The sequence below is a fragment of the Mesoplodon mirus genome (assembly GCF_964341445.2).
Source record: "Mesoplodon mirus genome assembly, chromosome: 2".
NCBI classification, from domain to species: domain Eukaryota; kingdom Metazoa; phylum Chordata; class Mammalia; order Artiodactyla; family Ziphiidae; genus Mesoplodon; species Mesoplodon mirus.
The window spans coordinates 40,485,152-40,512,880 of record NC_138977.1 but is presented as its reverse complement, the minus strand read 5'-3'; the positions used below and the strand labels follow the sequence as shown (position 1 = coordinate 40,512,880).

General features: G+C 43.3%; 1 protein-coding gene across 1 annotated transcript in view; it reads right to left on the bottom strand.

The window, feature by feature from the left end:
* Positions 1 to 4,424: 4,424 nt before the first annotated feature.
* Positions 4,425 to 27,729, bottom strand: part of SCD5 (stearoyl-CoA desaturase 5) — a 160,281-nt gene continuing 136,976 nt past the window's right edge. The window contains exons 4-5 of the mRNA XM_082606291.1: positions 9,713 to 9,945; positions 4,425 to 6,167 (exon numbers count right to left, since the gene is read on the bottom strand). Coding sequence (XP_082462417.1) covers positions 5,977 to 6,167; positions 9,713 to 9,945 — 424 coding nt within the window. The 3' untranslated portion in view covers positions 4,425 to 5,976. The remainder of the gene's footprint in view (positions 6,168 to 9,712; positions 9,946 to 27,729) is intronic.

The following is a 27,729-nucleotide window of genomic DNA, read 5'->3' as shown; positions in this document are numbered from 1 at the left end:
GTGCAAATAGATGTGCTCGTTGCCTGGCACATCTGGAACGAGCACTTTATGATGCCAGGAGCTCTTAAGTGCTTTTTAGTCCACAGAAGGGAGTCCTGCTGGCTCTCAAGGAGCTGTTTATGTGTTCACGGGCAGCACCTCCAGGGCGAGGAAGGAGCTGACGTGGGTCTTCCTGTCCCCTCCCTATCAGGTGTGAGAAGCCTGTGTGCTGGAGCTGGAACGCCATCGCCCACACTGCTCATTCGCTCTTGCTTTGAGACCTTGGATATCCCAGTTCTCAGTCCAGGTCATCACGAACCGATGATCACAATGATCACACCGCGTACCTGGTAGGGGCCTCACCCTCACACGCAGTGTCCTCATACAGCCCAGGGAAGGAGCACCTGTCTACACACAGCTCGTGTGTTTCCGCAGTCCACATGCTGTCAGCACAGGCTTAAGTGAAATCTGGTAATAAAAATACAACCACACCCCATCCAGTGAGACCCGGTGGCTTTGTCCGTTCGTTCACCGCAGGGTGGGGAGGGATAGATGACTCTGCCCAGAAGTTGGCGCTTCTATTAGAAAAGCAGCTTCGGAGATTTCTCTCAGTGACAGGAAGGGAGGAAAGGGGAGGGGGGGAGGGGAGGCTGATGTGGTGAACCCCGAGTTGTAGGGATCTGGAGAGATGGTGGAAGGCACAGTCACTTCTCCCCCTAGTAGCTGTAGGTCAGGAAGGGTACCTCCTCAGCAAGTGCTGTGAGGAAGGGCACCTTCTCAGGGCAAAGCCTTCACAGCCCAGCCGGCTCGGGTGCTGTCAGCTGGTCTTTTCTTTCTGAATCCTGTGAGGAAATGGCGGCAAGACGCGGCTGACTGGCCTCCCAGATGAGGAGTCAGAGGCATTGTAGGCTTGAGAGGAAGAGGAAAGGAAAAAGGCTGTCCCGCAGCCCACAGAAGCTGCTCGGCCACAGGCTCTTTGCCTTATAGGCGCTCCTGGGCCAGCACTCTGCTTCCTCCTCTGATGGTGCCAATTTAGAATCAGGAACATTGCTGGGGCGGTAGGGCTGGGGGAGATGGACCCCACAGCCCACAGGGGAACAGGAGAGGAGTTTCCGGGTCACCTACAGCACTTCCATGACGTCGAGGAAGGGGAAGGAGGGGACTGAGACTCATACCCTCAACCAAAGTGGGGAAATTTTTTAAAGGATTATAAAGGTTCTTTCTTTCCTTCCTTGTTGGTTTTTTTTTTTTTTTTTTTTTTTTTTTTTGCGGTACGCGGGCCTCTCACTGTTGTGGCCTCTCCCGTTGCGGAGCACAGGCTCCGGACACGCAGGCTCAGCGGCCATGGCTCACGGGCCCAGCCACTCCGCGGCATGTGGGATCTTCCCGGACCGGGGCATGAACCCGTGTCCCCTGCATGGGCAGGCGGACTCCCAACCACTGCGCCACCAGGGAAGCCCCCTTCCTTGTTTTTCACGTGAGCAGCTGCGGAGGACACAACTGGCTCTGTCTCCTCTGTAACTGGGGACAGGATTGCGGTGGGCACGTGAGCCTCCCAGATAAGCCCCAAAGTTCGTTCTTACCCATCGGCTCCACCTCTTCCCTCCACAAATCTATCCCAGCTCCTGATGAGGAGAAAAATGAGCTGACGGAAGCATAAAGGACACTGCAAGCCAGACCTGTCCTCTGATGGGGTTTTGAAGGTGCAGGAAGGAAGCCAGAGATGCAGAGGGATCCACACCAGGCTGGACAGAGGCTCTGTGGTCCTGTCCTCTGCTGTCTCTGCTGTCCACAGAGACGACAGACTTACTGAAACGGCAGAGCTGGACGGGATAATCCAGTCCAGTCGGTTCCTTTACAGAAGGGGACACTGAAGCTCTGAGAGGTTAGAGCCATTGTAGGGGAGGCAAAACTTTTCCTCTATCCTCTTAGCATCAGGCTGGGCCTGAGAATTAAGTTGACATAGATGGATTCAGAGGAGATAAGAGTACAGATTTTATTATTACATGGACATGGGAGCCTTCACAGAAAAATGAAGACCCCCCCCCAAAGTGGTTGGGTCTAAATGCTCATATACTAGGTTGAACAAAGAGTAGTAATTGTGAACAAGTAACTAAAATATATGGGGAAGCTCAAGGAAGATAAAGGCTGTTTTAACAAGGTTTGTTTGTACTGATTTCTCTTGGTACCTTCTCCCTGTCTATGGAGATAAGAACGTTTCTTTCCTCCTGGTACAGAGAGGGAATCTTTCACACGGGAGTTTCATCTCCTGCTTTTAGGAAGGAAAAAGGAAGTCAGAGCACACTGCTTGCATCTGCTGTTTTTCAAGTGGCTTTAATTCAAAATAATCTTATGTCAAACTGGCAGATTTGGGCATATTCTGCTACATTTCACCATCCAGCTAGTTGGGAGCAAAACCAGAACTGGAAGTTGGTCCTCCCCACTTCTAGTCTGCAGTTATTTGGCTCCACCTCGGTTTTCGTCTCGTGACTGGGGCAGCCACTCACCCCCAGCGGATGTCTCCTGGGGGTCGATGAGGCGCCAGGTCCTGTGCTCAGGGAGTCCAGGTTTCTCTGATGCATAAGTGTTATTGTTCCTATTTTGTGGATTAGGACACTGAGGTTCAGAGAGGTGCAGTGGGTTAGTAAATAGCACTTCCATGTGGGTCAGCCTAAAAACACAGCAAGTTAGACCAAGAGTTAGAATTCGAAACTGCCATTTGTGACAACATAAATGGACCTTAAGGGCATTATGCTAAGTGAAATATGTCAGACAGAGAAAGACAATTACTGTATGATCTCATTTATACGTATAATAGAATCTAAAAAAATAACAAAACCCTACAGACTCATAGATAAAGAGAACAGATTGGTGAGGGGTGTGGTGGAAATGTGTGAAGGTGGTCAAAAGGTACAAACTTCCGGTTATAAGCTAAGTAAGTCCTGGAGATGTAATGTACAGCATGGTGACTAGAGTTAATAACACTGTATTGTATATTTGAAAGTTGGTAAGAGGGTATATCTTAAAAGTTCTCATCACAAGAAAAAATAATTGTAACTATGTGTGGTGATGGGTGTTAACTAGACTTACTGTGGTGATCATTCTGTAGTATATACAAATATCAAATCACAAAGTTCTACACCTGAAACTAATATAATGTTATATGTCAAGTTCATCTCAGTTGGAAAAAAAAGAGAATTCTAACTCAGGTCTCTGAGTCCAGTGCTATTTCTACTACTCCACTAAGCTGGAGTACTTTCTTTCATTGAGTTATTTTTCATGGATTATATTTATTTTTATTGCTTCATCATCTTCTGGGAATAAATGAGACACATGCACCATTTTTACCGAGAACATATCCTTTTGGCCTCACACAGTGGTCTCCCACTCAGACTCAATTATTTCCCCTCAATTTTGACCTCCCAGGTCCTAGAAAGGCAGTAACTTGAGAGGTGTTTGAAATCTGAATGCAGGTATCTTCCCATCTCTACTGTTGCCAGTGAATGTTAGGGCTGGGTGGGACCTGAGACAGTCTGGTTTCATCCCCTCCCTTTGCAGATGAGAAAACTGCCCTCTTAGATGCTGCTGAGACATGCAAGGGATATGAATATGGAAGACTCTAGCATGCTCTAAACTTCATCCACTCTATCAACATCATCGCCGTACTTATCTCACTCATGGGTCCTGCTGATAAAGACGTGGCACTCAGGTTCAGAGGAGTGAGGTTCTGGATTTATTTGGATTAGCTGTGGAACAGCCTTCTTTTGTGAGAAGATTCCAAATAGCTGTTCCAAATGTAACCTTTTCTATTAATGGATAAGCAAATAAGTTTAGTACTTTTAGGGGTCAAATGTTCACAGAAACTTTCGCAATCAGGGTCATTTTAGTTCAGGCTGACACAAACTCATCTTGGAATACATCTACACTCTACCAACACTCCATACAAGGTCTTAGCAATCTGTGACCAGAATACAAAAGCAGCTGAAAAATGCCTTGTAAGTGTCCTTACAAATGAAGTCCAGTCCGGCACCCCCCGATGCCTGGACTCCCGCTCAACTGCAGACAGGCGAAGACGTCTATAGCTGATGGCAGGGGCACAGCTGCTTTGGGACAAAAGATGGGCAAAGAGTGAGGCAGCACGTGGAGGGGCAAAGCTGAGAGAGGCGGAGTTGGAGTGAAAGTTGAGTCCATCTCCTCCTCCTCTGGTCACTGCTGGGGGGCCTGGCAGGGCTCTGGGGAGGAAAGTATTCTTCATGCTCTTTTGAGAGACATGTAGGTGTTGGGTTCCCATTGGTCAGCTGGAAGCAGTACAAGCGACAGTGTTGGTGAGTGAGAAATGATACCACTGGGGGTTCTGCATTCCACATAAAACTTGCCGGCTTTCCTTCTGGTTATGCTGATGGGATAGGAAAGGTCTGGTCTTAGGGGCTGCTGTTAGCCCAGAGCCCAACTCAAACGTGAAGTATGTGACCATCATAAAGCATCAGGCACCCTTGAGGGACATTCCAACAGATGTAAGTATCTGGTCGGGGACTTCCCTGACAGTCCAGTGGTAAAGACTTCACACTTCCACTGCAGGGGGCACGGGTTTGATCCCTGGTAGGGGAACTAAGATCCTACGTGCCATGCGGCACGGCCGAATTAAAAAAAAAAAAAAGATTTAAGTATCAGGTCAAGAACACCAATGAATTCATAATCATTTATTGTAAATCACTCATAGTTTACACATTATAAATGGCAAAAATAACACTGCTAAACACCTGCTGGATGAAGTACTTTATTATGACAATTTCTTATTGGCATCACTTCTTTTTCAAAAATTTAAAATTTAAATTTAAACCCTACATCTTCCCTATCTTTGAAGCACTATGTTCGAAGTGCTCTGATGCCAACACTATAAGGCTTTCTTTTGCTCTAAAACATCTAACACAAAGCGGAACGCTGTCCCACTAATTTGGCATGCTCTTTACAAGGCAACTGAACACACAAATTTTTCTTAAATCCAGAAGCTACATAATGGTCACTTTATGTCTTGCTGCCATTTCAGTGAAGGCTGCATGCAGGTGAAACATTTGTAGACACTGAGTTCTAGATAACTATTGGTTATTAAGATCTGATTGCCTGGTGTGGAAAATTAATATGCTTATTTAGCAGAAGTAGGTAAAGTACATGCATCAGTAGCTGGGATCAATTAGAATATAAATTAGGTGTCTAAACATTTAAATGAGAGTTTCATTTGAGCTTAATTTGATGCCTGGCACTTCTGAGTTATACACCTTAAAATGACAATAGCAAAGAGAACAAAATCAAACACTTAAAACAGGCACTGACTTATAGGGTCAGCTGGGTGTGCAGCTCGGGACACAAAACTAGCTGAGCAGTGAACAGATCTCTTGAAGCAAAGACAGTGGAGCATTGACAAGCTGGAAACAGGGCAAAAAAATAAGAAAGCCATTTCCTGTGCTCTCATTTTTTTACGTTTTCAATTCTCTTCCTTAAAAATAACAACACACAAACACACAGTAATTACAAAACACAAACATTCTTTACTATTTAGACCCTCTCTTTTGTCTTCTACCCTGCCTCTCTGCTCCTTCAGATAGTCTGTTTAAAAATAACGTTGGGTTAACTGGTAGAAAAAGAAAACAGGTTCTCCTGAATCGCACTGAAAGAATATTAAATTCCTTCATCCTGTCAGGGTTAACATCTCGTACAAGCACATGACGATGTATGTTTGACATACTGTAGCTACAGCGATTAAATCACATGTCTACGTTCTAGTGTTAAATCATAGTTATATTGCCTTTTAAAAAATTCTTTTCATTGAGAGTTGTATTTTGACATTAGTTTGAGACAAACAAAAAATTCCCAAACCGCGTAGACTCCATTCCCTCCCCACCCTGTACCCCCTCCCACGATCCAATGAACAAGAGAAGTGTAGTAACAAAGGCCATGAACCGAGGCGTTGACAGCGGTCGTTGGATAGCGGTTCCAGGGTCAGGCGCTGCCCTCTCCAGTTCTGGCTTTCCGGGCTTCGATCATCGGCTTGGTTGCCCGTTTGCGGTCAGTGGCCAGTCCCAGCCAACACATGAAGTCAATGAACCAGGTGGTTGGGTTGAAATTTAAGCCAAATTCACTCGCAGAGTAGTCAAAGGGAAAGGTGTGATGGTAGTTATGGAAGCCTTCACCTGGAAGACAAAGTGGGCTTGAAATAACCCAATCAGCATCTCTCTGTAGAGCTTTCTAGAAATCACTCATTTATTGCAAGACACTGTGTCAGGCTCCAGTGGGGAGCAGAAGACGTGCTGTCTGCCCTTAGGAAGTGTTCACTCAGTTGGCTAGACAAACTCAACAGGAACAGAAAAAGAACAATAATCAGCACAAAGTCTCAAGAGCAATATTCCCTGTGGACTGGTGACATGCTCCCATGACTTCAGAGCTGTACTTCTTAAGCTAAATGCCAAATGGTTGATAACAGATCATCATTTTGATGTACATTCATAAAAGGAAAATAGTCTCTGTGGATTGAAGTAATTAAAGGAAGACTTCTTGGAAGAGCTTGGAAGAGATAAATGATAATCATTCTGCTAGGTGAGTGAATTAAGGATTTGGATCTTTAAATATCCAAAATCTGCCTATATATTATTCTATCCCTCACAGTGAATAGCTTTTCCTCCCTTACTTTTTCCCCCAACTAAGCTGTTTTCAGGAAAAGTCTCACGGCTTCTTTGTTTTCTTTTTAAAAAACAGCTTTATTGAGATATAATTTACCATACAATTCACCCATGTAAAGAATACAATTTAATGGCTTTTGGTGTATTCACTGAGCTGTGCATGCATCACCACAATGAATTTTATAGCATTTTCATTACCTAAAAAGGCACCTCACTCCCCTTAGCTGTTGGCCCCTAACCAGCCCCCCTCCCTCCAGCTCTTCTTTCTTTCTCTGTGTTGGCTAATTTTACATGTTAACTTGACTGGCCAAGGAGTGCCCAGATTAAACTTTATTTCTGGGTGTGTCTGTGAGGGCGTTTCTGGATGAGATTAGCATTTGAAGCAGTGGACTCAGTAATGTAGATGGTCCTCCTCAATGTGAGTGGGCATCAGTCAGTCCCTTAAGGGCCTGAATAGAACCAGTGGTGGAGGAAGGAGGAATTTGCTCCCATTTTCCTGATTCACTGATTGAACGTCTATCTCATCTTCTCTTGCCCTCTGACTGGGATTTGCATCATCAGCTCCCCTGGTTCTCAGGCCTTCAGACTCAGACTTAATTATACCACTGGCTTTCCTGGGTCTCCCGCTTGCAGACGGCAGATGGTGGGACTTAGCCTCCATAATCGCATGAACCAGTTCCTCAAAATAAATCTCTCTCTCTCTCTCTCTCTCTCTCTCGCTCGCTCCCCGTCCTCCCCTGCTGTACACACACACACACACACACACACACACACACACGCACACACAAACAGAATACATCTACATTTATATAGATACAGATATCCTACTGTTTCTGTATATATGTATATATATAGAGAGATTATGAGCAATATTATATGTATATATTTATTTGCATATATTTATACATATACTGTTTCTTTATATAAGTATATATAGAGAGATTATGAGCAATATTATATATATATTTATTTGCATATATTTATACATATACTGTTTCTGTTTCTCACTTTTACTCATACAATCTCTATAGATTGGCTTATTCTGAATATTTCATATAAAAGAAGTTATACAATATGTAATGCTTTGTGACTGGCTTCTTTCACTTAGCATAATATTTTCAAGGTTGTAGCAGATATCAGTACTTCATTTCTTTTTATTGCTGAAGAGTACTCCACTGTATGGATATACCACATTGTATTTATCCATTCATCATTTGAGGGACACATTTTAGCTGTTATAAATAAATAATGTTGCTATGAGCACTCATAAACAAGTTTTTATGTGGACATACATTTTCATTTCTCTTGGGTATCAATCTAGGAGTGGAGTTGCTGGGTCTTATAGTAACTATTTTTAACCACTCAAGGAACTGCCAGATTCCTCCTTTACTTCTTAAGTGGCTATTGGTCATCATACAGTTCTTCTATTGACCACATTTGAAAGATTCTGCTCTACAATGAGTATATCAGATGGATTGGTCTTTTGTCTGCAATTTTCTCTTTAATTTAGGTCTTTTCTACCCTGCCCCTCCACCCCATCATTCCTAGACTAGAGTACTAGAGTTTTCCCCTATTTTCAGAAACAGGCACTGTTCTGAGAACTCTGGATGTATTCCCCCATCTATCATACAGTGGGTGTAATAAGAGTCTTCCAAGGACCTTTATCAAGAAAACTGATTTGAGAGTCCAGTGTTGACCTGGACAAGCTTCAAACCAACACCCAGTTCTTCAGGGCCTGTGTCATGGCCTCATTCTTTGGGTTCCCTGGCCCACCATCCCCTATGTAAGATGGTAACAGTCCCAGAGTGCTCACTCTCATCTGCTCTCAGAGTTACCACTGGATGTGGCTCCTCTCATTACAATTCTTATAGAAGATGAAGAGTGAGAGGAGGAGAAAACAATAGGAGGGGCCAGGAAACTCACACTTTTCTCTCTGCTTATCCAGTTATTCCCATAGCTAAATTTGATGTTTATTCCACCTTATATTGCTCTTGTCAACACAAGATCCCTGGGGCCTTAATAAATGGGTGAACCTAACACCATGATGGCAGAAACCCATGGCAGAGAGATGCAGAGACTGTTTCAACTTAACAGCAGGAACCTCCCTTCCTGGGTTTGATCTCTGTGCTCAAGGCTCAGGTTACCCAGGAGACTGAGTTGCTTTTATCAAGATACAGCTATCATTTATTAATCACATACTGTGTGCCAGCCACCATGCCAAATTCTTCAAAGGGTATTAATGCCTATAATCCTCACATAGCTAAGCTATCTGCTATGATTATCCCCATTTTAAAGTGAGGATGGAAATGCACAGAAGGGACAAGTAACCTGCCTAAGACCATACGGCTAGTAAGAAAAACAACATCCCTGAAGGCTTGTTTCCTGCTAAGCACTGCTGCAAACAGTATGTATTAACTCATCTAACCCTCCGGCGACCCCAGGCGGAGGTCAATGCTACTATATATTTATCCCCACTTTACAGATGAGAACACATGGTATGGAGGAGCTAGATAACTTGCCCAGAGAGTAGGAAGAGGAACCAAGACTCAACCAAACCTGTCGGACTCCAGAAGCCTTGCTCTTAACCATTCTGTGGTACCAAGGTCCCGATTCTCACCATCCCTCTGTTTGCAGGCCTTTTAATTAATTTATTTATTTTTAAGGTCAGCCAAATGATGGACAGCTGAAGCTAGAGTGGTCAGGGCAGTTTGAGAGAGACATCAACTGCTACACCTCCTTTAGGGAAATTTCCATGGTAAAAATAAATAGCTACTAGTTATTGATCACCTACTATGTACCAGGCACTGTACTAAGCAGTTTACATATAGTATATTAGTTAATTCTCATAACACCCCTATGACAGGCATTCCTGTTACCATTTCACAGGTAAGAAAACTGTAAATCAGAGAGAATAAGTGGCTCGGATTCTAACGCCAAAGCCCAAGTTCATCCCAGTTTACTCCACTCCATTGCCTCTCTTTACAGATTCCACAAAACCATTGAGAAGCCAAGAAGATCTGAGCTGCCACTCCCCCCACTGGCTCCCACCCCATACTCACCGATGGCACCCAGGGTGACGAGCGGGTTCTGCCGAGGGCTGATGTTCTTGTCATAGGGCCGGTTTCCGTACATGTGGGCGACACTGTTGACCAGCCAGGTGACATTGAGTGAGATGGTGTAGCGGAGGATGGAGGCCAGGAAGTAGGAATTCCACAGACTCTCTCCCCAGATGTACCAGGGCACCAGCGTGGGGACCATGAAGCACATGAGCACCACGGTGATCTTGTAGTACCTGGAAGGCAGGATGTCATGCTATCACTGGGCACCTGTTGATGGTGGCAGAGGTAGGTGAGCAAGCCACAGGAAAGTCAGCAATGGCGCTGCTCAACTCCTTCAGCTCTTGTGCCCTGTTGTGTGTCACTCTGTATGGGGGTCACAAACCCAGATACCTACAAGGGCTAGGCAGGTAACACAAATTTGAGAATTAGGACAGGCAGAAGCTATCGGAAGTGGAAGGACCCGCACGTGCTTCAGAATTTCAATATAAAATCATGAAACCCATGCATCTTAAAGCTGCATTTGTCCTCCAAGCCGCAGGAGGACAGCTTTTTAACAGCTTTTATTTCTTTCATCAGTCAGTCAACCTGACAATCAGGTTTTTTTCAAGAAATATCCTGTATTCCTTGAATAATTTTCAGGCACATGATTCTGTACTAACTTAGCTTGGTAAAAGGTAAACAACCCCTTCCCTAAAATGTTCTCTGTCCATCTGAGATTACATTCCAAACCAGCTAAAAATAAACTTAGTATAGGAACAGGGCACAGCCACATAAAAAGTAAAAATTAAAAAGAAACCATCAGTAGTTGGATTGCTGGGTCTGTTCATCCAGCGAACGTTCCCTGAGCACCTCCTGTAGGCCAGGCCCTGAGTACAAGTGGTACAGAGACAAATTTGACACAGTCTCTGCCCCAGGCCCCAGTCAGGTGAAACCTCCAGCTGTGTAGGACCAGCTCTAAGTAGGGACAGGAAAGGGGCTCTGAAATGAAAATGTCCAAAGCTGCTCGTTCATAGCTGATTCCTCCCTGACTTGCCTTCAACTGACCAAGCTTCTGGGAGGCCTCTGTTAAGATGCATATGTATGAACTGGGAGGGAGCACAGCGTGAGGAAATGAGACTAGGGAGGTGGAAGGCTTTGGCCTTGAGTCCAGATCTGATTCTGGATGCAAAACAAGCCTCTTTTTATTCTTTCACTCTCCTCTTGTTCACAGTTAGATGGTTCCCCAAAGAAGAGCATGAGGCAAGGGCTTGTATGTAGGTAGTTTATTTGGGAAAGTGAGCTCAAGTAACAGGAATAGGCAGCTGGGAAGTGGGAAACGAAAGGAGGGAAAGTCAAGATGGGGGTGCCCACTGCTACAGGCAACTGAACTTGGACCTCGATGGGACACATTATACCTCAGAATTATTCTCTCAAGGAATAAAAGAAAGCACCATTTTCCCATTGGCTCCAACTCGTCCTTGGTCAAAGGGTCCCCATGGGATGTCAGCTCTCTCACACTTCCAAGTTTGCTTGGGTCAGAATGGCTGAGTGTGGTCCACGGGCATCTCAAGTGATGGAGGCAGAGAAGCCAGGGCAGGAAGTAAGAAATAAGCAGTACAGCTGAGCAAGGTGCCATCGGGTTACACCTGTGCCACCAGGTGGCTGCAGGAACAGCTGGAGTGAAAAGGTGGGCTGAGAGTACAAGGTGTGCATGAGAGATGTCCAACACAGGCAGTAATTATAATACCTCCTGGGGTTCTTGCGAGGATCAAATACTAATAACTAATGCATAGTATGTGCTTACTATGTGTCATGGCTATTCCAAAACTTGTCCATGTACTGGTTCATTTAATTCTAACAAAAACTTTAGGAGGAGGGGACCATTCATATCCTTATTTTACAGATGGGGAAATTGAGCACTGGAAAGGTTATGTAGATGGGCCAAGGTTACAAGACTAATAAGTAGTAGGACCAAGATTCAAATCCAGGCAGAAGCACTTTGGAGACTATCATGCTATTCTGCTTTGCAAATAAAATCATGCATGTAAGTGTGCTTCGCAGATTGTTAGCTGCATTTGGAGGTTGGTTCCCATATAATTATCACTGTTTTTATTGGGCAACATATTAACCCCTAAGCACCCATTTTCCAGTCGTTGGCATACAATATGACTGCATTTTAGTGGAAGGAGGGTGCCCGGGAGGTCAGATGAGAGGGTGTGGTTGGAGGGGCAAAGACAACAGACAGTGGAGGGACTGGTGGTCTGAGGTTGGGCTCCCCGGAGTCCCGTGCAGAAGGCTTTCGGAGCGTGTTTTTGGGAGATGCTTCTAAGGAAGGGAGGAAGGCAGGATGGGCCCAGGCAGAAGCTCACCCACAGTGAGCTTCAGCAGATCCAGTGGAGCCAGATCGCTTTTTTAGAGCTGCCCCAATTCGTAAGGTATCACTTCATCATCTGCCACTGGCCTCATGGTGCCTCCTGGGCTGGGTGAACATGTAGGCAAGGGCACCCCCTAGAAAGGACAGCAGCCAGGGTTGGGGGCATCAGCTGAAGAGAGGATCTAGGTGAAGCACACGGGCCCTGACCAAGGGCCCTGGGAACTGGTGTGAGTGCCTGTGAAGAGGCAGAGGCTCTGAAGGGAAGCCCAGAGGCGACAGCCTGCTGAGGCTGCTCCTCCAGGGCGCCTCTAAGGAGCACAGGAAGCAGCTGAATGTTGCCCACAGAGGCATTCTGCAACTTAAGTGCTTCCTTCTCTTCCTCCACTCTCTGGGCTGCAACCCAGTACCTTTGCAAAGAGCCTCTGCTAGTCCTCATTTTGCCCCTGGAAAGGAGACAGAAATCACATGCTGACAGCTAGCTCGGTGCTGGATGCCGGGCTAAGCATGCCACAGGCTTTCTCTCACTCTTCTCCGCAGACTCAGGATGGACGCACTCTGGCAATGAGGATGCTGTGGCTCAGCGGGGCCATGGCTCCCCCGGCCTTTGCTCTGACTCTGCTCTGCCCCGACCCTATGGAATCCGCAGCCTCTGGTTTGACGGCAGCCTGCAGGCTTCGGCTTCCACTCATGCCCTCCCACTGCTTCCGCCTTCTGAACTGTTAGGGAAGCCTTCTGCCTGCCTGGGCTCTGGTTCTAGAAGCTCCGCTTCCCAGAGGGGGCTGGGTCCCCATGGAGGGAGAGGGCCAGCAATGGGGCTTCCCAAGTGGGAGGAGAAAAAGGCCTTGCCTGCTAACACAACCACTGTCCCACCAAATTCTCTCTTCCTCAAAACAAGGTGCTCTTTAAAAATCACTGCCCTCATTCCAACAAAGCTTTAGCAGATCTAACTGTAGGGTTGCTGTCTGACTGCTCGGCCTGTATTCTGCTATAGGGTTTCTCTTTGGGTGTTCAATGCAATGGATGGAAGAAGAAGGAATTTTTAGGGGGCGCAGTGAGTCTGGGTGGCATAGCCAGTGAGACAGGGTTTGATGCTGATAACTGTGTAAAAAAATCTCCCCAACCATTTCAAATGGACTCAGCGTATCTTCCTGTGCAGCCGAGTACCCCTTCCCCCGGTCTTCGTTTAATTACAGTCACTGGCCTTCTTGCCTCAGAACAAGTGCTGAGATGGCTCCCCTGCTTCCTTGCCTAAGAACACTCAAATCTGGGCACCCTAGCCAAGAGTCCACAGGGCAACACCACAAAGTCTCCACCCCAATCCTTCCTCATTGAAATATTTTGTTTCTTTAGCTGGTGATAGGGAGGAAGACTGGAGAGGGGCCAATGATATTGCTCTTTTTGCTAAATGGGCTTCTTATGTTGTAAAGCATCATAGAACAGTTAACTACCCAACTCTGCCACTGTCTTTCTGTGTGATCTTGAGTAAATTATTTAATCACAGTGAACCTCAGGTTTCTCTTTTGTAAAATGTGGTACTGACAAATTTATTGAGGGCCTACTATGTGTCAGGTACTGTCCTAGCATTGGAGATATAAAGTGTATAAAACAAACAAAAATCCCTGCCCTTGGGGAGCAGGGGTATTTTGGTAGGGAGATTTTATATATATATGAATATATATATATATATATATATATATATATATATATATATATATATCCTCATATGCATATATATATTCTGGTAGGAAAGAAAGCTAATAAACAATATAAATAAATAAAATATAGAGCATGTTATTGGTAAATACTAAAGAAAAAAATAAAGCAAAGAAGGAGAATATGACATCAAGGGCAAGGGTTGAAATTTTAAATAAGGTGTCTAGGGAAGGACTTCCTGACACTGTAGCTTTTAAGTAAAGACTTGATGGAAGTGAGAAGTTAGACATGTGGCTAAATAAGACAGAGGATTCCAGGCAGAGGAAACCACAAGTGCAAAGGCCCTGAGGCAGGAATGTTCCTGGCACATTCTGGGAAGAGCTGAAGCACTGGGGCTGGAGCAGATGAACAAAGGGAAGAACTGTAGGAGATAAGAGAATAATGGTGGACCACATCATGGAAGGGCTTGTAGGTCATCATAAGGGTTTCACCCTTCACTTTGACTGAGATGGAGCCCTGGTCAGGTTTTGATTAAAGGAGTGGTGTGATTGGACTTATCATTCTGAGTGTTGTGTTGAGAAGGGACTGCAGGGGAGGGCAGAAGCAAGGAGGCATTTAGGAGGCTGCTACAAAGCCTAGGCAAGAGAGGGTGCTGGCTTGAACCAGGACAGTGGTGACAGGTGTGAGAAACACTCAAATTCTGGATATATTTTGAAAGTAGAGTGACAGGACTTGTTAACAGACTGGATGTTGGAGAGAAAGGAGTCAAGGGTGACACCAAGGATGGAGATGCCATTAGCTCATATGGGGAAGGATGGAGGAGCTCAGTCTTAGACATGTCAAGCGGCAGATGCCCATTAGACATTCAAGGGGCAATGTCAAATGGGCAGCTCTACAGACAGGTCTGGAGTTTAGAAGTTATCTAGAGATAGGTTTTGATGGGAAGAGATATTTGGAATGCATCAGTATATGAATGTATGCCACTCACGTATATATATTTTCTTGTTTGAGTTCCACAATAGTCCTATGAGATACTTTTCATAACCTCACCTTTGTAGGACATTTACGGAGATCCAAAGAGGTCATGAGACTTCTCCAAGGCCACACTGGTTGTGCAGAACATAGGCAGGCTTCAAATTCAGTTCTTAAACATAATTGTCTGCTCCCTCTAAGTATAAGCTGCTACTTACTCAGCTTACCAGGAGAAGGTCATCCCTATGGTAAACTGAGTCGGAGTGTGTAATCTAGCTGTTGCCTCATGAATTGCACATCTTTAAGTAAAAATACTGTCTCCTCAAGGTCAGAAATAGACACGTTGTCCACTCCAGCTAGACTGAGGTTCTTCCCATTCCTTGGGCACCGCCTTCTTTCTGTCCCTGTATCTATGACACTCTTCCCCCAGCCTGGCTGACTTGACTTTTTCAGTTATCAGTCTAAACGTTCTTCCCTCTTGGGGGATTTCCATGGTCCCCTTGGACCAGGCAAGGTGCCTCAGCATGTTGTACTTCTCAACTCTCAGTATTCATAAATACTTGCTGGTTTAGCGGGCAGTCTCACCTGCTAGATCAGTGGCCTCAACCCTAACTGCACATTAGAATCAAGTGGGTGAACATTTAAAAATGACTGATGTTGGGAACTCACTGTAGACCAACAGAATCCAACTGAATCCGAATTTGTGGCCTGGGCACTGATATTTTTAAAGCCTCTCCATTGCAAACATTGATCATGGCCTCGCTATAATCCACCCCACCCTTTCTTGCTTGCTGAAATGCCCTGATATTGTTCAGATACCCAACTGTCCTCCCTGCAGCCATGTCCTTTGGGGACATGGATCCTGATTGGTTTCAGGCAGTCAATGTTGATCTCATTCACTTTGCCAATAATAAATTTGGGAATTGGGCAACAGTGGCCAATAAGATATGAGGGAAAGGATGGTTACAGTTTCATGAAAGGGAGATAACAAGTGTTACTGAAGGTGTAGGGAAATCGGAAGCCTTAGCATCATTGGTGGGAATGTAAAGTGGTGCAGCTGCTGCATAAAGCAGTTTCTCAGAAAGTGAAACATCCAGCAGTTCCACTCTTATGTATCTGTTCAGGTATACTTGAACAGGTATCAGCACACCAGTGTTCACAGAAACATTATTCACAATAGCCAAAATGTGGAAACAACCCAAGTGTCCATTAATAGATCAATGGATAAACAAAATGCTGTCTATCCATACTATGGAACATTATTCAGCCATAAAAAGGAACAAATTTTTGATATATGTTACAACATGGATGAAACTTGAAACCATGCTTAATGAAATAAACCAGGCACAGAAGGACAAATATTGTTATGATTCCACTCATATGAGGAACCTAGAATAGGCAAATTCATAGAAAGAGAAAGTAAACTAGAAGTCACAGGAACTGGAGGGAAGGGGAAAGGAAGAAGGAAGTTATTGCTTAATGGGTATAGAGTTTTTTGGGGAATGATGGAAAATTTTGGGTATAGATAGTGGTGATAGTTATACAACATTGTGAATATACTTAATGCCACAGAAATGTACACTTATGTGTGGTTAAAATGATAAATACTATGTTGTGTATATTTTACAGCAATAAAAAAGAGAGAGATGAAGGAATATTTTCCTTGATAACAGAAAGAGTTCAGAGGTGAAGGTGGCATCTCTTTTTCCACAGTAATTCCTGGCCCTGCTCCAGCCATGCATGACGATGACTGGAAGAAGGCTCAGAACAAAGCAGACCCCTTAGGTTGACAGAGCAGAAAGATGGAAAGGCTCTTGAATATGCTGTTGAGCCACAAAACTAACCAACCCTAGAGTGGCTTTATCCCTGAGGTCTTAGTCTGAGACAAGCCAGATGGGTCAAGATCTCCTGTGGGGTAGCTGAAAGCCTTCTAGTATAACATAGTAGACACTGTGATGTGCCATCCAGATCTCCTCTCAGGACCAGAGGGCTTCATCTCCCAGTGGATGGCAGTGCTGCCTCTGCCTTGCCCTAGGTCACGTCCTCTCCCAACAACCCCATCCAGTGACTGACCTATAAGGGTAGTAGTCCATTACCCAGGCCAGGTCCCATTACCCCAACACACCATGACTCTGAAAGTCATCTCCACTTCAGAGCTCCTACAGGGTTGGCTGAAGCCTCCACTGAGATCAGTTGAGGCTCAGCTTCTTCCCTTGCTCAGTCCTGTTTCGGTCCCTTCTTCCACAGGTGTTGACCCCAATGACCCTTCCAGTACTCTCCAGTAAACTTTCTACAATGTAACATCCATCTCGGAGGCAGCCTCTGGGTAATCTGTCTTGCCACATGTATCTACTGCGGGGCCTGCAGAGTCCAGCAGAAAGCCAGACTCTTCAGAGTCTAGCACAGAGACTCGCACATAGCAGGTGCTCCTAAATATTTGTGGAATGATTACATGAATGATCCTTTTTTCTTTTTTCTGAATGGTTAGTCAATGATGAGTTCTCAGCTTCTCAGGAAAATAAAAACACTACAGTGACTTCAGTAGGGCTCAGAGTATGAGAGATAAGATGCCAAGGTTTCCCAAAACAAACAAAGAAACAAACAAAAACCCCACAAACTGCACAATAATCGTTCCACCTGCTTTTAATTGTGTATATAAAAGTCAACAACTCGAAGAAAGACATTCGTGCTCATTGGGACCCAACCCCTAGCTTCCAACAGGTTTCACTGTGAGGCTACCTACCTCCAGCTTAAATGAATGATTTCTGAGCATGCGCTGCTAGGTTATTCTCTGAGCTGCCAAATATGGTAAATTTTTGGCAGTATTTAAGGTTAACAGCCAGTCTAACAGGTTTGGTCCTGGTTTGTAATGTGAGTGGCTTCTTCCGTTCTGTGAACACTCAGATGGGAGTTATTGATAGGAAAGATAGGAGATAGAAGAAGCCTCCTAAAATTATCAAGGGAGAAAGAGAAAGAAAGGGGTAAAGAAAGAGAGAAGGGGTGGTATGAACCTGACAACGACCCAAGGAAGTGTAGCTCTCCTTTACAGATTTGAAACCAGAGATCCACATGTTTAAGCCAAAATCACAAAAGCCAAAGCACTCAAGCTCACCTTACAGGTAACTCTGGAGCAGTTTCCTAGAGCTTTAAGGTGACAGCTTATAAGAATAGGGTGCTGGAAACCTTTCAATTCCCATCTCACAGTTCCTCATGATACCAATACCACAGTGGGAAGATCGTTTTCAGCATTTAACTGAAGATAAGAAGTCCATTTTCATACAATCAATTGCCATCATTCCACACCCTCATCCAAGTAAGCTTTGATTAGAGGACACAGATATTGACATGGGCCCTAACCTTTCAATGCTTTGAAGAATATGCTTATTCCAATAAACTGGATCACATGAAACATTAAAGACAGGCTTGAGACCAAAAGTTTGTTCTATGGAGGAGAAAGAATTTGGGATTTCATGTATATATATATATATATATATATATATATATTTCAAACCTGGGTGTGATAAGCATATTAAAACTCTCATTTTTCTTTAGATGAAAAAGAAATTGCTGTTCTCTGTCCGCAAGCATTTCCTGTTGCTTGACTGACCCTAAGCACAGCAGTCCAGAGCTGCTGGTGTGTGAGATCTTGAGAGTGAAATTGATTAGAGTATGAAGGAAGGGGAAATGACCTGCCGACTTCCAAGCAGGGCCAGCCTTCAGGAAGTGTGAAAAGAAGCAAACACCATGGGTGAGAGGGAAATTATAGCCCACAAATGTATCGTAATGATGAGCAATGAGCTGTCACTAGCATCTTGATTAAATATGTTTGGTTTTGTGATTTCACTTACAGCCGTGCCAGAAATTCATCTTCCCTACAGTTTTTGCATCTTGTAGGGGACCAGCCAAAATTATCTGTGTGCTTACCATAAACATTAATTTAGAGGACAGATGATCCGCCCTGGCAGCTTGTAAATACATGGACCATTCTCTCCTTCTTCTTTTGTCTCCTCTGTTGTCACCCACAAGGAGGTGGAATATGTGATTCATTTGGATGCAGATCTGAAGATGGAAGCCCACTGATAGGGAAGCTCTTTGGAGTTTTTCAGAAAATCTTCCAGATTTTTTGAATTGTTTAAGTTGAAAACAGGCTTTGCGGCTGTGTCCTTGAGTCTGCCTCTCCGGTGCTTCAGTGTCTTTAAGAGAAAGTGTTCATGATGGCCGCATTTGAAGTATTCTCAGAAAATCTTAATCACTCCAGATTTGTCTTTGACCCTCAATTAGTCTTGACATCACTTCCCCTGTGCTACTTCATGATAAGCATTCCTGTAGAAGAAAATCTTTAATTAGACTATCTAGATGCATAATCCTCATCTTCTGGATAATTCCTTCCACGGAGGAACCAGAGATGGCAAACGGCTGCTCCATGAAAGCATCTCCTTCGGAAACTTGCAATGCGTGGGGAAAAAAGACATATTTGTATTTTCTCTCTGACTTCAGCTTTATTTGCTTTTGAGGTCTGAATGTGGAGGTTAGCTGCATCCATCTACTTGAGTTTAATTTTGTACAAACAGCTTGCGTGAATTCACTAGGCAGCGGTTCAAAAGACAAACATAATAATTTCAGAATTTTAGCATAAAAGAGCATTATTCCTACCTCATTAACAATGAAGTGCTTGAAGAAAAATGCCCAGGCATATATTGATTGCTAAGACCGTGTAAGGAAGGTTAAAAGGACTTTTCCATTTTCAAAGCTTTGATTCCATCATAATATGTACAGGACAAGTTCTTTGAGGACAGGACTTGCCTTGATCTAATTCACATCATTCATAGTTCCTTGAACACAAAATGCTGGTTAACACAGCAGGTGCCCAGTAAGTAGCTGAATTGTTGACTTGCACGATGAGCATCCATCTGTCTTTGGCCAAAGCAGTTGCGTCAGTTCACCTTTGTAATTGTTTGATATTTAGAGTTTCTCTAGTCCTCTCCAGAAATTTAAGTTGATTTGACTGGATGTCATTCTGGGTCTCTCTTGAGGATTCTTTGTCTACCCTTCTTCCCTCCCACTCTCCTCCCTCCCTTCCTGATTAGTTATTAATCATTCTCCGTAAGTTATAGGAATGACAGACTAACTCCTAATGATATGCAGGATAGGATGACTAAAATGAACAACTACAATCATTTACAAAATAATTTTTAAACAAAAGCACTGCATGTCCACTTTCTCCCTTAAAACTTCACGCTGAAAACTGCATTCCACTTTGACTCTATCTGAGGTAAACTGAGCATCACAGGAGAAAACATAACCATTTTCCCTAATCTGGGATCCATGAAGTTGTATGCAAACTCTTTTGTGTATTCCCATTTTTCTGGGGTTCAAAGTCCATAGCTTTCATCAAATTCTCAAAGAGACAGTCAATTCCCAAAGGAATGAAAGCCCAATATATTAGTAAGGTAACTACTTTTTTCTTTGATGATGCTGTTGTTTATCTTTGATTTTCTCTGTTTCCTTTAGGATCTGGCCTAAGATTTAAGTAAGAAAAATTTAATTCAATTTAAAGGGTGGCCCTTCTATTTTTTTTAGAGAGTGGTCCTTTTTATTTTTTTTTAATTAATTTATTTATTTTTGGCTGCGTTGGGTCTTTGTTGCTGTGCGCGGGCTTTCTCTGGTTGCGGCAAGTGGGGGCTACCCTTTGTTGTGGTGCGTGGGCTTCTCATTACAGTGGCTTCTCTTGTTGCGGAGCATGGGCTGTAGGCGCACAGGCTTCAGTAGTTGTAGCAGGTGGGCTCAGTAGTTGTGGCTCGCGGGTTCTAGAGCTCAGGTTCAGTAGTTGTGGCTCACGGGCTTAGTTGCTTCGCGGCATGTGGGATCTTCCCAGACAAGGGCTCAAACCCATGTCTCCTGCATTGGCAGGGAGATTCTTAACCACTCTGCCACCAGGGAAGTCCCTGGGGTGGTCCTTTTTAAAATGAGATTGTCCTCCCTTTTTTTAGCAGTAAAAATTTTAAAAGAATTAGTGACAGTAGATAGCAGTGTGTGCATGTGTAGATAGCAGCGTCTGTGTGTGCTCACATGTGGATCCTGTGCTGAAAGGACAATCACCAAGTGACAGACTACAACCCTCCTCCCCTACCCAAGGGAGCAAGTTTAATTCCAAAACTCTATCAGTGATAAGCTACTCACCAGCAGCCAGTCTCTGTGCAGGAAAGGAGCCAGTGGAGTCATTTTGGTCACTTTCATAATAATTATGAACTGCTGCAGCTGAATTGATCAGGTAGGCTGACCATTTTCCTTGTTGAGGGCAAAAATGAACAGGCTGACCTAACACAGTTTCTTCATTTCGCATGTAAGAGGAATGGCCCTTGTGCACAATACATGCTTTGTAGCCCATGGGTTCCATTCCTAAATTCAAGCTGCACTGTCTTTCCAAAGCTCCCCAGGCCTTCAAAACTCAGCTCAAGACTGATTTCCTTCAGAAAGCCTACCCTGATAAATCTCCTCTCACCTGTGCTTATTGCATTATTCAACATCCCTTCAGTACAACTGTGCTGTCAAGACTCAAGAAGACAACCATTTTAGACAGCTGAGTTTTCCTGCTAGCTGAGAGTACAAATGTTCAATTACCCCAACCTTCTTTTAAATTGTATGTGGCAAAGGAAAAGATGGACACATTTCATTGAATCAAAATGGAAATTTCTGCATGAAAGGGGTCAAAAGGTACACATTTCCAGTTACAAAATGAATAAGTCCTGGGGAGGTAATATACCGAATGGTGACGATAGTTAATAATACTGTGTTGTGTACCTGTGTTGCATACTTGAGAGTACCTAGGAGAATGGATCTTGAAAGTTCTCATCACGAGAAAAAGATTTGTACCTACGTATGGTGATGCATGTTAAGTAGAATTTTTGCAGTGATCATTTTGTAATATTTAAAAATATTGAACCATTATGTTGTACACCTGAAACTAATATAATGTGTCAATTATACCCCATTAAAAACAATGGAAATTTCTGTGTGCCAAATAAAGAAATAGTATGTGGAAATCATTACCCATTTTTGGTCCTTCTTAATCAGAGTTTATGGAAATAACTTGACTTTCCATGAGGGTGATGAGTGTCTTAGCCTGGGTTTCTCGAAAGGAAGGCTTAAGGCAGAAGGTTCTACGATATTATTTTATAAAGAGGGCTGAGTCCACGGGAAACAGAATGTGGAAAGCAGGGAAGGTCAGGGGGCTGATAGGAGAGTGTGTTACTCAGCTGGCCCCGGCTTGATCCCTCACACTGGTGGGACCATCTTCCAAGAGGCCATTTGGGTGATGGAGCCTCAGAACATTGCCTCTGGGAGGAGGAAGGGAACAGTGCATCTACCAGCTCCCCTCTGCATTGCCCGCATCCCCACCACTACCATACACAAACTTCGGGATTGTGAGCGTGGGTGCTGTGAGGTGTCACAGGCTCCAGCACCAACAGAGATGCCCCAAGGCTGGAGGCACAGGCATGAGGAGGGCGCTGCCGGGATGAACCTACCTGAAACCACTTGGAGTGAAGAGAACTGCAGAGAACTGCAGAGAATGAGTGGCCACAGCCCCAGGACAAAGAAGGTCCAGACAGTCTGCAATGTTGCCTAATGGGTGTCTGATACAAATAAGTGTGAGCTTTAGACTCTGTTTGGCCCACAGAGCCTGTTGAGGTATGAATAGCTCTTGGCCTTCACTAAGTGATTCGCTATATGACTCAGTCACTATAAGAACTGACTTCTTAGTTTATGTATTAAATTTTGCTGATTCCACCTTTATTTTCAGATAGACTGATAAGCTGCCACCTGTTAGTTTTCCCACCTTCAGGGCTTCTCTGTCTCCTTCTAACTCATTCCTCTTAATCTGCCAAGGGTTTGAAAACCAAAGAGCTGAGCTTTCTTTTTCTTTGTTTTATAATGATTTTTTTTTTAGTGTTTCTACTTATTGGAGTAAAATTGCTTTACAATGTTGTGTTAGTTTCTGCTGTACAATGAAGTGAGTAAGCTATGTGTATACCTATATCCTCTCCCTCTTGGGCCTCCCTCCCATCCCCCATCTCATCCTGCCCATCTAGGTCATCACAGAGCACCAAGCTGAGCTCCCTGTGCTATACAGCAGGTTCCCACTAGCTATCTATTTTTACACATGGTAGTGTATTTATGTCAAACTTAATCTCCCAGATCGTCCCACCCTCCCCTTCCCCCACTGTGTCCACATGTCCATTCTCAATGTCTACATCTCTATTCCTGCCCTACAAATAGGTTTATCTGTACCATTTTTCTAGATTCCACATATATGCGTTAATAGAATATTTGTTTTTCTCTTTCTGGCTTACTTCACTCTGTATGACAGACTCTGGGTCCATCCACATCTCTACAAATGACCCAATTTCATTCCTTTTTATGGCTGAGTAATATTCCATTGTATATATGTGCCACATCTTCTTTATTCATTCATCTATTGATGGACAGTTAGGTTATTTCCATGGCCTGGCTATTGTAAATAGTGCTGCAATGAACACTGGGGTACATGTGTCTTTTTGAATTATGGTTTTCTCAGGGTATATGCCCAGTAGTGGGACTGCTGGGTCATATGGTAGTTCTATTTTTAGTTTTTTAAGAAAACTCCATACTGGCTCCATAGTTGCTGTATCAATTTATGCTCCAACCAACAGTGCAAAAGGGTTCCCTTTTCTCCACACTCTCTCCAGCATTTATTGTTTCTAGATTTTTTGGTGATGGCCATTCTGACTGGTGTGAGGTGACACCTCATTGTAGTTTTGATTTGCATTTCTCTAATAATTAGTGACGTTGAATATCTTTTCATGTGCCTCTTGGCCACCTGTTTGTCTTCTTTGGTGAAATGTCTATTTAGGTCTGCCGCCCACTTTTTAATTGGGTTGTTTGTTTTTTTGATATTGAGCTCCATGAACTGTTTGTATATTTTGCAGATTAATCCTTTGTCAGTTGCTTCATTTGCAAATATTTTCTCCCATTTTGAGGGTTGTCTTTTCATCTTGTTTATGGTGTCCTTTGTTGTGCAAAAGCTTTTAAGTTTAATTAAGTCCCATTTGTCTATTTTTGTTTTTATTTCTGTTACTCTAGGAGGTGGGTCAAAAAAGATCTTGCTGTGGTTTATGTCAAAGAGTGTTTTTCCTATGTTTTCCTCTAAAAGTTTTACAGTGTCAGGTCTTACATTTAACTCTTTAATCCATTTTGAGTTTATTTTTGTGTATGGTGTTAGGGAGTGTTCTAATTTCATTCTTTTACATGTAGCTGTCCAGTTTTCCCAGCATCACTTATTGAAGAGACTGTATTTTCTCCATTGTATGTTCTTGCCTCCTTTGTGGTAAATTAGGTGCCCATAGGCACGTGGGTTTATCTCTGGGCATTCTATCCTGTACCATTGATCTATATTTCTGTTTTTGTGCCAGTACCATACTGTCTTGATTACTGTAGACTTGTGGTATAGTTTGAAGTTGGGGAGTCTGATATCTCCAACTTTATTTTTCTTTCTCAAGATTGCTTTGGCTATTTGGGGTCTTTTGTGTTTCCATACAAAATGTAAGATTTTTTGCTCTAATTCTGTGAAGAATGCCATTGGTAGTTTGATAGGGATTGCATTGAATCTATAATAAAGGCCATATATGACAAGCCCACAGCAAACATCATACTCAATGGTGAAAAACTGAAACCATTTCCACTAAGATCAGGAACAAGACAAGGTTGCCCACTCTCACCACTCTTATTCAACATAGTTTTGGAAGTCCTAGCCATGGCAATCAGAGAAGGAAAAGAAACAAAATGAATAGAAATTGGAAGGGAAGAAGTAAAATTGTCACTGTTTGCAGACGACATGTTACTATACATAGAATATCCTAAAGATGCCACCAGATAACTACTAAATCTAATCAGTGAATTTGGTAAGGTTGCAGGATACAAAATTAATGCACAGAATTCTCTGGCATTCCTATACCCCAACAACGAAAAATCAGAAAGAGAAATTAAGGAAACAACCCATTTACCATCGCAACAAAAAGAATAAAATACCTAGGAATAAACCTACCTAAGAAGGCAAAGGACTTGTACTTAGAAAACTATAAAACACTGATGAAAGAAATCAAAGATGACATGAACAGATGGAGAAATATACCATGTTCTTGGATTGGAAGAATCAATATTGTGAAAATGACTATACTACCTAGAGAGCTGAATTTGTGTGCAGATGAAGCACAAACAGGCTCTGAGTGAAAGCTGAAGGGGGGCCTCTGGGCTGAGACTAAAAATGCAGAATTATTAGGAGTATGATATTTATTCAAAGATCTCTCTCTATGGAGGTAGAGGGGGAAACATGCACTTTGGAGGATGGATTGCAGGATTCCATGCAATAAGGTGAATCTGGAACTGAGCATCTACCATGATTTTTCTCTTCGTTTATTCACAGGTTCTTTGTTTATTCACAGGTTCTTGACTTTATTCTAGTTATATGAAATGATGGGATCTCTGAGTTTCAGATAAGTGAGACTCTACCATATTTAATTTTCACTACACTATGTGTATTTGAACTTAATGATATTGTTATGTTGCCTATGATTTACTTGAAGATACTTCAGCATAAACAGTGTGAGATAGGGGTGCGTGTGTGTGTGTGTGTGTGTGTGTGTGTGTTTTCTTCTTCACCCAAGGGGAAGTCCATTAACATCTGAAGTACCCTCATCAGGAATCCACTCTTCAGGCATGCTTAGTTAGCGTTTGGCAAACTCTAATAGTTCATAAATCCGAGGTCTGTTACAGGCTTCAGTTATTTTTATCTCCAAGCAGCCCTAAAGAGTTTGTAATTAGGATAAGGGAAATAAATTTTTACTGGTAAAATAAGTGGTCGAAATATGTGGATTGGCTAGAAATACTATACAGGTACCTCCTAGCAGGATAAATTCTTCTGAGTGGCATCGCCTGAGGCTTTGCTCCATCCTGTGTGCAGCCACTGACAGAATTCTGTTGCTGGATTCTGACAGGAAGGTGATACTACTGCATCATGCCTTCCACCCAAGGGGCTTGTTGGGGTATCCAAAAGGGCAGGAGTCAGGGTTTAATCAAGCTTACATATGTAGTGCATGGCTATTTTTGTCCCTAATTGTGGTAGAATTTGGTCTGATGTGGGATTCTGTTGTAGGGAAGACCCATCGCTTTCCTCCTCTTCTCACACTGGAGTTGGCCAAAGTCAGTTCCCAGCAGACATGGCCAAATGGGTCTCCTGTTGCACCATCTATGTTTTTGTATTCCTCTCACTGTACCTTTGAGGGTCAGAGGCACCACGGGCACTGGAGAAGATTACTGCTGGTGTGATAAGGCTGTGCGCGAATGGGCAGTGCTGCTCATGGCACTTCCCTACCTCCCCCTGGGAGGTGGGACTCCAGGCTGCTGAATCATACTTTGAGGGAGTGGAGTGCCACCAGGGCTGTTGGTGGTGTCCATGTATCACTTACTTCAGCAACTGAGTGTTAGAGCATCATACAGATATCATCACCCCTGAAGCTGGTTCTCAGCTGTAGCTTGTCCAGGACTCTCTATAAACCGGAGAGCAAACACAATCCTCAGTTCCAAAAGTATTTAGGGAGGATGTTAGATGTTTCTTTAGTCTCAATAAATAGAGAGAGGAATAGGACATAGTCACAGTCCTCAAGGAGCTTATGGTCAAATGAGCTATACAAGTGGGTCATTTTAATATAACATGATAAGCAAAAAAGGGAAATAAACCCATGATTCTAAAGACTTGCTGAGCAGGGGCACTTAGCTCACCCTGGGACAACACTTTGGCCTTAGGACCCTATTACATTTTTAAAATATTATTGAGAACTCCAAAGAGCTTTTGTTTATGTGATTTATATCTATTAACATTTACTATAAGGGAAATTAAAACTGAGAAATGTCTTCTTACTTCAGTAAATATTAAATATTAATATATGTCGATAATGTAAAATTACATATAAAATATTACATATAAAATATATAACTGTATTTGTTAATGTCATAAAATAAATATTCAACTGATCAGTTCATTAAAATAATAATAATAAGCTACATGCTTATTATTACATGCTAACATAAATAATATATTTTGATGAAAAGTAAATATTTTCCAAAACAGAAAAAAAGTTTTGGTGTGAAGAATGTCCTCATTTTACATAATCACAAATCTCTTTAATGTCTGGCTTAACAGAGGCAGATGGATTGACACATCTGCTTCTGCAATCGGTCTGCTGCAATATATTGCTTTGGTTGACATCTCAGAAGAAAATCTGCCTCATACACCTGTGCACTTGGAAAGGGGGGAACCTCACAGACCTCCTAAAAGGTAAGAGCTTAGATGCTACGTATAAAACTTACATGCTCAGGGACCTCCCACCCAGAGGAACCTTGAACTGCTGACCTCAGCTCCCTGGAGGTAAGTCGTGAAGAATGAGTAAGAGTTGTTAAGGTGAAAAACATGACAAGACAAGGACATTCTAGGTCTGTACTTCTCAAACAAACACTGTGCATCCAAATCACTTGGGATCTGGGGATGGGGCATTTCTAATCCTGCATTTCTAACAAGCTCCCCAGTGATATTGATGCTGTTGGTCCCAGAAACCACAGTTTGAGTAGCAAAGATCTAAGCCAGAGAAAAAGCAGGAGCAAAGGCACAGAGTCAAGATTGGTTCAAGAGGGCGGAGTAGAAGGACGTGCGTTCACTCCCTCTTGAGAGAGCACCGGAATCACAACTAACTGCTGAACAGTCATCAACAGGAAGACACTGGAATTCACCAAAAAATATACCCCACATCCAAAGACAAAGGATAAGCCACAATGTGATAGTAGGAGGGGCAGAATCACAATAAAATCAAATCCCATAACTGCTGGGTGGGTGTCTCACAAACTGGAGAACACTTATACCACAGAAGTCCACTCACCAGAGTGAAGGTTCTGAGCCCCCATCAGGCTTCCCAACCTGGGGGTCTGGCAATGGGAGGAGGAAATCGTAGAG